We start from the raw sequence: 15,102 nt of genomic DNA, 5'->3' as shown, positions 1-15,102 counted from the left end.
GTACCTGTGCTGACCTGATTCCTGTTGTGTATGGATTTGAAAGAGTTTATACTGAGATGTACTGTAAGCACTACAAACTGTAATGATGTCATATGGATATGTGTACAGAACTGTTTAGGATCTCAAAGGAAAGTGTAATCTGTAACTAGTGACTAACATTTAACAAACTATGTGCTGTTAAGAACAAGAGGTTCTTCCAGTTAAACCAGAAAGTAGTTTTCCTCTACCACACTAGATCAAGCAGAATCTGTGGTCTCCTCCAGAGACACCAACTTGAACTTTCCTTCTGCTGCTGGAACTGAAGCCACCTGATACTTCACAGACCAACATCACAACTTCATTTCTCTGGTCTAACTGACATCAGCAATGCAGCATATGTAGCAACTGCAACATGGAGGAAAATTATAGAAATGTATCTTCATTTCAATTAGTCACAGTGTAGATTAAACTTGATTTTATTAAGTAGATTTCAGGACTGGCTGAAGCCCAAATAGAGAATTTCATAAATAGTAACTTAATAGGGAGTGGCTGTTTTCTTTAAAACAGTGATACAATCTTCATGGGAAAGTGTTTGACAACACTAATAAGTTTAATGATGGCACATGCACCTGATATAACTATGCATTTCCATGGCATTTTACATCACTATATTATCTCTAAATAAATGAAAAATGTTTGTCCAAACAAATTTATATGAGGATGGCCCTTTTCTGCAGCAGACCACAAGTGTAAGAATAAAACTTTGTTCACATGATTTTATCATTTTCACTCCTCAAGATGTTTTCTCCCCTCGCTTAACTCACCAATTCTTACTGGAGTAGTTTCACAGACACTGGCAGTCTTACTGCGCCGCTTCCAGTAACTGGTGTTTCTTGTGTGAACCTGAATAGCTGTCAGGCTATTCTACTGTAGAAAGCATTATGGCTAAATTTGTCTCATTGGCAACCCTATTTGCTTCACCCCTCTCCACTAACCCAGGGAAATTAGTCAATTGTAATACTTCAAGTACCATCCCTGGCTGCCACCAATGGTTTCAAACTAATGCCTGAAAATAAACTTTTTGATGTAGAAATGTACCTTAAAGACAGAGTCACTGTTTTCCGTTTCATTTCTTCCTTGTGCTATATTTTCCTCCTGAAAGAAGATAATTGTAAATAAAAACTCAGTTTTTGCATGAGGCAAAATGTCAGATAAATTACACTTTAAAGGGATAGTGTGTCAAAGAAGTAGCCTTTTTGAAAGGAGTGATATTTCCCATTATTTCTTCTCCCTCAGTTTCTGAACAACTGATTCACACAAATGCCAGACTCCCAAATAGATTGGATGGTGAATGTTAACAAGGCTCTTGACTAGCTGGAACATCAGAGCTGAATTTGAAAGTTTCAAAGATCCATAACATTCCAATGCATTTAGCTCAGTAGAGTTTGGACCTGAGATCTTCTCATTCTCCATAGCTCAAAGTACTGGGTAAGCTCATTCATGTATAAGGACAACACCACCTCTTGCTTTCTTTGGACCAAAGCTGTTGAATTATATTTGATGCTGCATAAAGAGCCACAGGGACAGTACATGTGTACTACATTTATACACTGGAAAATGCCTAAACTTATATTCACCTGCTGAGTGTTTGTCAGGTCCTCACACACAACTGCCACAGAACACAGCCAGTTCTGATAAATGTCTTCCTCTTTTTGGTTCTGTTTTTTTTCACTGAAAGTAGACAAAGTCGGTCAGTAACGCTTCAAACCAAAACTATTTTGTATGTGTAATGCTATATTTATAGAATACAACAAAAGGAATGTGTGTGTGTGCGTGTGTGTGCACGTGCGTTGCGTTTGATATTAGGTTCCAATCTGTTTACATTGCTTCTCCAACCAGTATGTGCAGGCTAAACATTCACCAAACACTGACAGAAAACTAAAACAGTTGACTACATTCATTTACGGTAATGGACTCTGGGGCATGACCTCAATGACCACCTCTTTTCATCCTTACTTACGATGTCGTGCTTTTACTAAATGAAAGTTAAGTTTCTACTGCAGGGTAAATAGAGTAATAAAGTCTTTCACTCTTGACTGTAAGAGTTATATTATGAAATATGGGTGAGCAATGTGAGGCTGTCCTACTCAAGTAAGATTGGGAAGAAGGCACATTGCTGGGTTTGGGTAAAAAGAACTTATATTGCATCTGATTGTGTTATAATTTGCTTGGAAATGCAATCTCACTATGAGCATATCTCACCTTGTTGAGTGAAAAACATACACGCAAGTCTAAGGTTTTGGAGTAGATCTGTAGCTTGGGTTGTGGGTGTTGAGGTTGGTTGGCTCATCGAGCTGGTTTGTTGTTCCGCAGATGTTTCGTTACCGTGCTTGGTAACGTCCTCAGTGCAGCCTCTGATGAAACGTCGGTGTGTTTTCCCGCCTGGTTTTTAAAAGCCAGGCGGGAAAACACACACACTTCATTAGAGGCTGCACTGAGGATGTTACCAAGCACGGTAACGAAACGTCTGCGGAACAACAAACCAGCTCAGCGAGCCAACCAATCTCAATATACACAAGTCATTAAAAATAGAAAGTTTTCTCTTTGTTGGGAGTTTCATTCCTGATTAATGTAATTAGCAGTTTTTTCTTATCACTGGGCAATCTTGTGATTGGCTTTCCAAATTTGTTACAGACTCTGGGAATGCAACTGTTACATTGTTAGCCTGCCCACATTTTGAATATGCAAATGTGTGAAACCATTTAGATTAAATTGATTAACACTGTGTTAAGATAGTAGACATGGACAGTAGAATGTTATGTTCATGTGTGGTGCTTTACCACTTTGAATTTGTGTTCAAATCAGTTTTGAACATGAGTTTTTGTGGGGGATGCCTGTTTGGGGGTTGGGGAGGGTGGGGAAGGGGGCAATGTTTCCCATTGATGGTCCACTGACAGGGTCCTGCCTGAACTCAGTTTAATTGGTACTGGCTGAGGATTAAAATAAACTATTTCAGGCTGTTTTCCCCTTCCTCTCATTGCAAATGCTGAACATGACTGGACAGCAGCTCATGGGCATTGACAACTCTTCAGTGCCTCATACAATTCACATGTAAGTTTCGGAAAGAAGTGTTGACAGTTTATTCACTTGCTGGGCATCACAACTCAGTAAGAATGTGACTTCCCATAAATATACAGAGGATCCATGATAGAATAACCAGTTTTAGGAACCAACCTGATTCCTATTTCTTGCCCCTCTGACCACACAGCATCTAATGCTGGGAGTAGAATTAGAGTATAACAATTCTGCTGAGTAACGACAGATGAATAAAGGAGTAGAATTTTAACATTCATATATTGGGAGGTTCAGCCACTCAGTTGATGGACAGGCCTACACAGTACATGTTAATTATCTTTCTGTCATGTCCACATTGAAATCAGAGTACACTGCACCTATCTTCTGCTCTAGCCCATTCTTTCCCAGAAAGCTATGGAGGTTCTGGTCTCTTTCAAACTTACCTATTTCTGATAATGCGACTACTAAAATCAAGGGTTATTTCCTGTTTTGGTTTGCTTTCAACACTGAGCCCTGGCATAGCAACTCTCTCACTCAATAAAATACCCTACCTGACTTTGTAACATTTCACATTATTCAGGATCATTTAAGCTACCTTCCCACATCATTCACTGAGTTCTTTCCCTATGGGAAAGACCAATCCTTCTATTTACAATGATTAATTTAACATGGAAGAAAGTTCTATTACACAATCTTTTGGATGAGCTCCTTCTGTGCCTCCATCTCCCTGCGTGCTTCTTTCACTTTACCCTCCATTGTCAAGCGGCCACTAAGTTGTGCTGCGTGTATTCCAAGCACAGTTATGTTCACATTGTCCTCAACCAAGGAGCTGAAAAACAAGATGAAATGTCTAAAATAAAACAGTGCCACTCATCATCAGTCTCACACACTAAGAGTACAGATCTGTTTTCATATTATTGAAATACAGAACATTGACTGAACAATTAATGCAGATATAATTTGTTTACAGTGCGTGCTTGGAAATCCTATCTATTCCTCTCCATATCATTGGTAACTTTGCAGAAAAATGAACCATAAAAGTTGGGAGACCTCCTTCTCCAAGGATGAACATCCACATTGGCATTAATGATGTAACATGCCACAAAGAGGGTTGTTAAAACATAGACACCTTTAAAAGACAAGCTTTTAATACAGCAGCAGGAAGCACTGAAGAAGGAAATAGCTAGAATATGGAAAATCTATTAATGGAAGAGACGACATGTGGTAAGACATTAAACACAGGAACAAAAACAAAGTTGCTGGAAAAGCTCAGCAGGTCTGGCAGCATCTGTGAAGGATAAAACAGAGTTAACGTTTCGGTAACCCTTCCTCAGAACACCGGACCTGAAACATTAACTCTGTTTTTGCCTTCACAGATGCTGCTGAGCTTTTCCAGCAACTTTGCTTTTGTTCCCGATTTACAGCATCCGCAGTTCTTCTGGTTTTTAAGACATTAAACACTTTTGCAACAAAGGATACAATAAGGAACAGCAAAGATAGAAAGCAAAAGTATAGCATAGTAGGAGACAGGACCCCAAAATTTCACAGATATTTGTTCAATGATCTGGATTTGTAAAGTACCTAATAAAGTTGAACTCAGCAAAATTTATAAGACAGATACAAAATAATGTTTTTCAAAATTTTGATTGCATTCGAGAAGAGATAGTATGAACAGCTTTGAAAATGGACCTCTCACAATCCTCAAAGTTCCTTACACATAAGATCTAGATGTATAACTGGAGGTGATGCTCCATGTGGAGTTTCAAATATTTTGAAGACTAATAATTCTAAGACATATATACCTCCAGCATTTAAAATCAGCTATTATAAATAAGGAAGAATAATCCAAATGATCGGACGTCTCCCTATTTTCAGATTCATCCCTCCTAGCCTTAACAAGCACATTCTCCATCCCTTAATCAGACATTCTCACTGGCCCTTGTAACTGGTTGTTCATTCGTAAGACTGCAATATTGTTGCTTTTGACATCATGTATACCATCTTACCTGTTGAAGAACTAGATTCTGCTTATTTACAGGGCTGATATTATTTGGGAAATTAATGTGAGCAAGCACACTTGAATTTGAAAATGTATTGCAATAGGCTTACTTTACAACTCTGATAAATATCAGCTGGTCGAGTAGGGATGGGGACTATCTGTGGTACCTGTTATTTGTGATGTGTTTCTCCTGACTGATGACTCGACAGGCCTGTCTGTTATCCTGAGTGGTGAAGCTGACTTGAAGCTGAAAGGGCAACTTCTCAATCGCCTGGACAGCTAAAGGAATTAAAAGAGATTCACACAGTCTGAGTCACAAGAGGCCAAGTAACTGGAACATCACATCAAACACAATGTATGGAACTTAATTTCACCTCCACCTATGAAGGTGAGTTGCAAGGCTGGGGTGGATACTGTTTGATCAGGTGGGAGTTTGGGGGTTGGGAATCACAGAGTCAGAGCCGTATTGTCATTCAGCATGGAAACAGACTCTTTGGTCCAACCAGTCCATGCCGACTATAATGTCAAACTAAACTAGTTCCACCTGCCTGCACTCAGCCCACATCTTACCAAACATTTCCTATTCATGTACTTTTCTAAATGTCTTTTAAATATTGTAACCATATCCACATCCGTCACTTCCTCTGGAAGTTCATTCTACATACAAACTACTCTCTTATGTAAAAACGTTACCCCTCATGTCTTTTTGTGTCTTCCTATAACAGGGTGACCAGAACTGGACACAGTAATCCGGAAGAGGCCTCACCTATGTCCTGAACAATCCCAACATCACCTACCTCTCTCCAATAAACCCAAGGTGCGAAGGCCAGTGTTAACTCTTTACACGTCTGCTGTTGGAATTCAACCAGTGGTGTGTGGGGAACTCACTTGACCCTAGTGGTGGTGGTGGTGGTGAGTGGAAGACGGTGGAGGTCCAATGTTGCCATGCACTAACTGCCTGATCATGGGAGCTGATGTGAGGAAGGGGAAGCCCACAAATACCCGCACAAATGTGCCTTTTCCTCCACCGCCTCACCAGGGGCCTCCTTCCTTCCTATGAAGCCCATCCCACTGTCACTTCCCTTTCTCCAGTGATCCCACGATGAATCTGCTTAAGACCCAAGTGTATTACCACACACAGCACCACTCCAAGGGGTGTTGCTGACAGTAGTGAGAAGGTTAACTTGGGAAACTTCCTAACATGATGGAACACCGCCCACCCCATCCCCTTCTAGTTTCAGGGAAGCAGGAGCAGAATGGAGTTGTACCAGTGCCTCATGCCTTGATTCTCTGATGACCCCTCATATTCTGCATGTCCCTTTCTTTCCCCATCATATGCCATGCCATCCCATAAATCCTCCATTCCCACCCTCCATGTACCAGCCATGCACAGAACCCAATGAGTCATTGACAAGTTTGTGAAATAATCCTGAAATTGATACAATTAGCAAACAACTACTTTGAAAATGGTGGTTCAGTTTACATCAAAGAACAAAAGAGAAGTACAGCACAGGAAAAGGCCCTTCGGCCCTCCAAGCCTGTGCCAATCATCGTGTCCTAACTAATCTTAAAAAAAACCTTCTGCCTTTATTTTGTCCTTATCCCTTGATTTTCTCCCTATTCATGTAACCATCCAGATGCCTCTTAAATGTCACTTCCACCACCTCTTCTGGCAGTATGTTCCAGGCTGCTACCACTCTCTGCATGAAAAACTTCCCTCGCACATCCCCCTTTAACTTTACCCCTCTCACCTTGAACCTGTTCCCCCTCGTAATTGAAACTTCAACCCTGGGAAAAAATCTCTGACTATCCACCCTATTTATGTCTCTCATGATTTTGTAGACCTCTATCAGGTGTCCTTTCAGCCACTGTCTTTCCAGTGGAAAAAGATCCTAGTCTTTTTAACCTTTCCTCATAGTCAATACCCTTGAGACCGGGAACATCCTGGTGAACCTTCTCTGTACTCTCTCCATATCCTTCTGGTAATGTGGTGACCAGACCTGCACACAATACTCCAAATGTGGCTTAACAAGGGTTGTATATAGCTGCAACATGGTTTGCCAATTCTTGTACTCCATGCCTCAGCCAGTGAAGGCAAGCATGCCATATGACTTCTTAATCACTTTGACCACCAGGGAACTGTGGATCTGCACACCCAGATCCGTCTGAATGTTAATGATGAAAGTGTCTATCAATCACAGCCATTTGTGCTATTAATGTCAAAAGTTTCTATTCACTTCAGACTTCTTAATCTTGAGTAGATAGATACACATGCTCTGAAAAAAGACTCTTCACAGAAACAGCAAGTTATTACAAAGTAATGGAGATGTCAATCAAACAATCCTTTCCTTCCCTCCACAGCTGTATAACCATTGCTAGCTGAGATCTAACTGTATTAGCTATAGTTGGAGTTCAACATTCAGAATGAGATGAGGAAAAACTGACAGCCTCATTATGAATACCCTGTTGAATTGCCTAGCCATATCCTGTGTAGGATGATAAAGTCAAGAATGGGTGAAGTATCAGAGGACTCCTGATATTTATGGCCTAACAAGACTCAGACAGAGATGGCAAAGGGATATTAATGTGATTTTATGACTGATTGCAGTTAAAGAGAGTGCCTCAGTTGGCACATGAATTAGATTAGGTGTCACCTGGTGCCTTTCACAAACCTTAAGGTTCTAGGTTTGATCTTTATTTTGCTGGGTTCAGGTCGATAAATTAAAAATGACAGCAGTGTAGAAATTTTCTCATGAACCTGTTCAGAGATATAATTATCCACATTTGGAGCGGGTGGTTCTTGAGCCCAGGCCTCCTGGCACAGAGGTAGGGACATTACAAGAGCTCTCGATAATTAGTTTGTGTTAGGTTATCTGATCCCAGCTGAAGCAGTCATTAGGTAAACATTAGACCCTAGAAAGACCAATTGTCATACAGCAATGCTGATTAGAAAGAGCGAGCATGTGGGTATCAAATAAACACAAGATCTTCACAACTGTGATCCCTTTTGCAGTGGAATATTCTGTAACAATGAAGGTGACAGAGGGACAGGAATATGAGATGCCTGAGGTTTTGCTGATGTCCTTGGAACTATAGGTCAGTAAAAGTTTCAGTCTTCAAGTAGGAACAAAAATAAAATGTATTTTTAGAATTGAAACAAGTCCACAGCAAGAGTTCAGGATGATACTAATAATCGTGTTTTATTTAATATAATAATAGTACTAATATTTAGTATTTAGATTACTAAACTGATGTAGAAAGTTGAGTGGTATCATTCCAAAACATTTTCAGAAATAAACACTTTAAGTGCTAAGCTTTCTTTAAATGTAGTTGATGAACCATTTACACTTTTGTATGTAATGCATCTGTTAGCCACAAGGTGGTGGACATTGATTGAGCCTGAGGTGGTTTAATGTACAAAGGATGACATTTAATGTCCTTCCCTGAGATTAATTTAGAGATGGGGGCATTTAATCCGGCAGGTAGGTGCTAAGTGGATCTGTCATTGTGCCACCTTGCTGCCTCTGCCTCTAATGTGTCTGTAATAAGTAAGCTTGTGGATAGTCTTTCTGCACAACCACTCATTAAGCCCTTGAAGTGGGCAGCTAATGCCAGCTTAAGAGCTTTATTTTGCCACTGCTGGCATTAATTCTGTGGTGGGCATGGGACCCATGATGTAGGAAGTCCAATAAGCAAATCCATTGCAGGCTTTCAGGGGACTCCTTCTTCATAGGCACTCGAGCATGTCATCAAGACTGGCACTGGAGTAAACCACTCCCCTGAACTTCTTGATACCCCCTTCCCCGATCCCTATCCTACCCTCATTCACTGAGGCATGGGTCCCTTGTAAATCCTCTGTTTCTGCTGAACTTCAACTCGTGCTGTACTGATTCTGCAATGTTGATTGCTGCTCCAGTGGTCTACCTACTTAAAGCTTTTAACTTTGGTGTCAATGATAAGTGGCTAAGGATCTAAAGGATTCCTGTGGCAGCAATTTCATTCTGAGTCAGAGGCACATTTGGAAGTAAGCAATCTGGCAATTTTGCAAGCAGAATGTATGTTGCCAATGCCAACTTGTCCACAAACATGGCTGAAAGCCACATGCACAGGTAGTGACAATATATCGCGACATTACAAAACAGCCTATTGGCTGGCCCCTGGTGGCCTCTCTGGCCATCCTCCTGGCTACTGCCACACATTTCCCCAACTCCACTGCTTGCTGCACCCATAAGTCACAACTCACTACTTCACTCATGGAGTGGGGCAATACGAGAGGTAGCAGGTGAGGCACCAAGGGCTCTTGCTGTGGTAAAACTCTGCAGTGCCAAGGCAACTTTGCCACACCATACTGGTCATTGATTTCAGTGAGCTGCTACTCAGGATTTTGATTATAAAGCTGTGCCACCTAGTGGTGGTGATCATCTTCCCTCCGACAGGAATTCCAGTTGTCTTTTTCACCATGCACATCTCCCTTAGCACTCCACTCCCACCTACCCACCTCCCCTGCACTATTACATAAATGTTGTCCCCTCCACACTTCACTTCAGCTCTGATGAAGAGTCATCCAGACTCGGAACATTAGCTTGCTTTCTCTCCATGGGTGCTGTCTGACCCACTGTGATCTCCAGGATTTTTTGTTTTCAGTTGACAATAAACACAGCCTTTTGCAACAAAGCCAGCATAATCATAGATTCATACAGCGCAGAAAAGGCCCTTCAGTCCATTGAGTCTGCACTGACATAACTACTACTAAAGGTGCACTAATCCCAATTTCTTGCTCTTGTCCCATATCCTTGAATGTTATGAGTGCTCATCCAAATATTTTTTAAAGGTTGTAAGGTTTCCAGCCTCCACTACCTTCCCAGGCACTGCATTCCAGATTCTTATCATCCACTGAGTGAAAGAGATTTTCCCAAATCCCTTCTGAATCTCCTGCCCCTCACCCTAAAACTATGCCCTCTTGTGATTGATGCCTCAACCAAGAGGAATAACTGCTTCCTATTCACCCTGTCCATAACCCTCATAATCTCATACACATCAATCATGTCCCCCTTCTGTCTTCTCTGCTCTAAAGAAAACAATCCAAACCTATCTAGTCTCTCCTTATAGATCAATTTCTCCATCCCAGGCAACATCCTGGTGAACCTCCTCTGTACCCCCTCTCGTGCTATCACATCCTTCCTGTAATGAGGTGACCAGAACTGCGCACAGTATTCCAGCTGTGGCCTAACCATTGCCCTGTACAACTCCAACATTACTTCCTTGCTCTTATACTCCGTGCCATGGCTGATGAAAGCAAGTGTCCCGTATACCTTCTTGACTATCCTATTCGCTTGCTCCGCTAACTTCAGGGATCTGTGAATAATTACCCCAAGATCCCTCTGTTTCTCTAAGCTACCATTCATTAAATACTCCCTCATCTTGTTTCTTCTTCCAAAGTGCATCACCTCGCACTTATCAGGGTTAAATACCATCTGCCACTGGTTGCTCATCTAACACATCTATATCTCCCTGTAACTACAACAATAGTCTTTGCTATTGACCACTCCACCAATCTTGGTGTCATCTGCAAATTTGCTTAACATTCTCCCCACATTCTCATTGATATTATTTTATATATATTTAATAAATAATATGCATCCCAGTATTGATCCTTGTGGTACACCACTGGACATTGGCCTCCAGTCACTCAAAGAGCCTTCTACTACTACCTTTTGTGTCCTATTACTAAACCAGTTTCTGATCCATCTCGCCAAGTTTCCCTCAATTCCACATGCTTTAACCTTCTCAGTGTCCCATGTGGGACCTCATCAAAAATCCAAATAAATTATATCAACTGAACTTCCCTCATCCATAGACTAGATTCCATGTTCAAAAAAAACTAACAAATTTGTTAGGTATGACCTCCCTCTGACAAAGCCATACTGACTATCCCTAATTAACCCATGCCTTTTCAAGTGGGGAGTAATTCTCTCCTTCAAAATTTTCTCCAATAGTTTACCTACCATTGACGTGAGATTCACCGGTCTGTAATTTCCCGGTTCAGCTTTACCACCCTTCTTGAAAAGTGGAACCACATTAGCCGTCCTCCAGTTCTCTGGCACTTGCCCATGGCCAGAGATGAATTAAAAATTTATGTTAGAGCCCCTGTGTTCTCACCTTCAGCCTCTTTCCAAGAAAGTGTCTTTGGTTGGGTAACAGTTATCCTACAACTGGCAATTTAACTCATTAAAATGCCAATTGTGGGAAATGAACCCACTAATATGGCTCATAGATGGCATGGTATAGGTTTCTGGTGGTAAACTGAAAGGGTTAGAGGGACATCCTGCTAATGTATTTCATACGGGTCAATTAGGTTGCAATGGCCACAGCCCCAGTCACAGTCCAAAATTACATTTACAAACATTCACTCCCACCATCACTGATACACAGCAGCAGCACTGTGTACCGTCTACAAAATGCAAAGAAGAAATTCACCAAGGTTGTTTCGTCAGCACCTACAAAATCCATGATAACTGCTATAGAATTAGTAGGGAAACTAACACTTGAATCAAACATTTCATGTTTTAACCACATAATCAATATGTGCATTAATTCATTTTATAGTGTTCTGCTTAGATGTAGCCAATGTGGATCATGACATTTTAACAGCATGTGAGTTTACTAGCTTCATTCGACAAATAATGCACCATGGGATTGTGAACAAGAAGGGATGTTTTAGACTTACAGGTTTAATGTTTTAGATTTACAGATGTGGGTTCTTGTGGTGCAAAGGTTGTTTCCCTAGCTGCAGGCTGTAACCTGGGTTCAAGTCCTACCTACCCTTGAGGTGTGTCTAGGTGAGTCCTCATCACCTGGAGGTATGTTATTACATACCTGAGCGGGTAAATTACAAGCTACCCAGACTTACAGCTGCAAGGCTGAGAGGTGTCTATTTAATTTAAAATCCAGACTTCCAAAGTCGAAGAAGACGGAAATGTTAGACCTTATCAATGAATTGTGACCACATCCATGCTCTTGTATTCATGTATTAAAGAGTATAGTAATTGACTAAATTTAACCTTTGTTACAAAGCTAATAAACTGTTAGTGATAGGTAAGTATCTGATTGAATGGAAACTTCACCAATTAAGCAAGGTATGAGCTCAAGACATCAATCATTGCATTGAGTTACATATACTTCCCTTTCCTTTTAATAAAGAAGCAAATAATATTTATCTAAGTGAAACAACAATAACAAACTTAATGAAGAGGATGGTAAGGGTAGCCATAGTACTAGAGGCTGCTCTCTGATTAGAGAGAGTTAATGGCTATGGCGAATGGACAACAGTAGGAACCAATCAAGAAATAGTGGGAGGTGACATCAGTCAATCTCCACCACCCTCTAGAACCAATTAGAGATTGATTATCCATCCTTTAAACCAACTAACAATAAGTCACACTTCACTGTGATTGATCATGCAGTGGGTTGTAGCTTGGGAAGCGTTAATAAGCAGTAGCTTTTGATGATCAAGGCTACCCTGTTTTGAACATGGAGAAGAAGGCCTGAGAGAGATACATTGGAATTTGAGTATTAGATTTCCAAAAGCTTACAATTACATCTAGAAGGACAAGGACAGTAGATACATGGGAATACCACCATCTGCAAGTTCCCCCGGTAAGCTGATTAGCATCCCTTCAATGTCACTGGGAAAAATCCTGGAATTCCCTCCTGAATAACATTGTGTATCTCCCTCCACATCAAATGGACTCAGTGTTTCAAGAAAGCAGCTCACCACCATCTTCCTAAGGATAATTAGGGAAAGGAAGTAAATGCTCACCTAAGTAGTGAAACCTATAAACCCTGGCTTTATAAACTAAAACCCCCACATTTAACACTTCCTATTTATTTAATTTGAATCACAATACTGGCTTTGGTGAAAGTCAGACACGTGAAAGTTTTTAACAGTGCTGCCATCTTACTGGGGTACAAGGTACCTCCTGATTTGGAACAAAAGCTGTCAATCACATTAGTAAAAGAGAAATGGAAATACTTCCAGCTACTTACCTTCGATGTGACATTCCTTGATTCCAAATTCAAATGTCAGTTCTGTATCTTTGGTCACATTTCCAATCCGCTTCACATACTTGTTCCCCATTTCTTCCTCATATCCAAAATACCTAAAGATCCATAGACAAAATAAAAGAGTCATTACCTCTTGCCAGTAAAGTGGATGGAAATAACAATTTGTATTTGTTTAACATATTTAGTGCAATAAAGCATCTTCAGGGATTTTACAAGGTCATATCAGACAGAAAGAAAAGTAAGAGTGAACCTCATGAGGAGACATTAGATAAGCAAGCAAAGATTTGAGCTGGGTTTTAAGCAGTATCTTAAAGAAAGAAAGTGAAGTGGAACGGTTTAGAAAGGGAATTTGGGAGCTTAGGACCTGGCATAGCTCCTGGAATTCCCTTCCTAATGGCATTGTGGTTCAACCCATAGCAGATAAACTGCAGCGGTTCAAGGAGGTAGAAGATTACCAGCTTCTCAAGAGCAACTAGGGATGAGCAATAAATGCTGGCCAGCCCACATCCCACGAATGAATTAAAAAAAAGGACAGCATAAGATGGCAGAGCAGGCTTGAAGGGCGAAATAGCCTACCCCTGCTCCTATTTTCTGCGTTTCTGCCTTCTAATATACAAATGACAAGTTATAGCACTAGAGAGAGAGTTCATGGAGGGTTGGAGGGCTGGAAGAGATTACAAAGCTAGAGGGAGGTGAGCCTAGGAGGGATTGAAACAATGAATATTAAAATATTGAAGGTATTCAGGAATTGGGGAGTAGTATAAAAGTGTATTGGATTTGAGGCATTATGACATAGGCAAAGAATTTTTGACTAATGTGGAAGATGGATGCCAACCAGGGAAACATTGGAATAGTTAGCTGTTAGTTAGGAATTTTATGACCTAAACTTCGGAACTCACTCCAAGAAATTGGACTTATAAGATTTGTTACCACTTGAGCCAAGCAACAGCCCCATTACAGCAGAGTTTATATGAATCACTTGAGTCAATGTTGTGCCACAGAAACTGCACTGGTCTAGTGACATGCATTATCAATCATAGAATCCCTACAGTGTGGAAACAGGCCCTTTGGCCCAACAAGTCCATACCGACCCTCAGACATCCCACCCAGACCCATCCCCCTATAACCCACCTAATCTATGCATCCCTGTACACTATGGGCAATTTAGCATGGCCAATCCACCTAGCCTGCACATCTGTGGACTGTGGGAGGAAACCAGAGCACCCAGAGGAAACCCATACAGACAAGGGGAGAATGTACAAACTCCACACAGACAGTCACCCGAGGCTGGAATCGAACCTGGCTTCCTGGTGCTGTGAGGCAGTAGTGCTAACGACCTGAGCCACTGTGCCACCCCAATGAGAAATGTTTGAGCCTTAAACTGCAGTGCTAAATTTTATAGGTCAGGTTTTACAGAAATAAGCACATGAAAATGTAAACGAGGGAATCATTTTAAAAAATCAAAATATTTTCTTGCATAACGAACAGAGAATGTGGAAATTATCATTCAATTTAACAATGGGAACTCTGTTTCATTCTCCATGGATGTTGTTTGACCTGCTGAAATTTCCAGCATTTTGTTTCTATTTCAGGTTTACAGCATCTGGAGTCTTTTGATTTTATAATCTCGGCATTAGTTTATGTGTTTAGCAAATACCATAATCTCTTCAGCAAAAAAAATGAAATCAGTTGGGTCAAGTGCATCTGTTTATACAGACTGATTTTATTGTTGGCAAGGAATAGGGACAATGTCAGAGCCTGGGGTGTTTATGGGTGATTGGCACAATGGTGTTAAAGGTGAAAGGTTGCTAGCCAAGTCATGGAAATCTGATCCTGGAAATCTGAAATAGTAGGAACTGCAGATGCTGGATAATCCGACACAACAAGGTGCAGAGCTGGATGAACACAGCAGGCCAAGCAGCATCATAGGAGCAGGAGGGCTGACATTTTGGGCCTAGACCCTTCATCATTTTCTGATGAAGGGT

General features: G+C 40.9%; 1 protein-coding gene and 1 long non-coding RNA gene across 2 annotated transcripts in view; one reads left to right on the top strand and one right to left on the bottom strand.

Annotated features, from left to right (window-relative positions):
• The window catches only part of si:dkey-9k7.3 (circularly permutated Ras protein 1), a 64,869-nt gene that overhangs the window by 467 nt on the left and 49,300 nt on the right, over nt 1–15,102 (bottom strand). Inside the window, exons 15-19 of the mRNA XM_020514695.2 lie at nt 13,100–13,212; nt 5,221–5,332; nt 3,743–3,883; nt 1,617–1,710; nt 1,078–1,134 (exon numbers count right to left, since the gene is read on the bottom strand). Of these exons, the coding sequence (XP_020370284.2) occupies nt 1,078–1,134; nt 1,617–1,710; nt 3,743–3,883; nt 5,221–5,332; nt 13,100–13,212 (517 nt within the window). The remainder of the gene's footprint in view (nt 1–1,077; nt 1,135–1,616; nt 1,711–3,742; nt 3,884–5,220; nt 5,333–13,099; nt 13,213–15,102) is intronic.
• Nucleotides 5,275–8,144, top strand: LOC125485232. The gene is made up of 3 exons (XR_007263969.1): nt 5,275–5,441; nt 5,779–5,870; nt 8,067–8,144. It is a non-coding gene; the product is annotated as an uncharacterized LOC125485232 (long non-coding RNA).

The sequence above is a fragment of the Rhincodon typus genome, chromosome 17 (genome assembly GCF_021869965.1).
Source record: "Rhincodon typus isolate 14 chromosome 17, sRhiTyp1.1, whole genome shotgun sequence".
Lineage (NCBI taxonomy): Eukaryota > Metazoa > Chordata > Chondrichthyes > Orectolobiformes > Rhincodontidae > Rhincodon > Rhincodon typus.
Note: the sequence above shows the minus strand (reverse complement) of the source record. Positions and strands in the feature narration are given on the sequence as shown.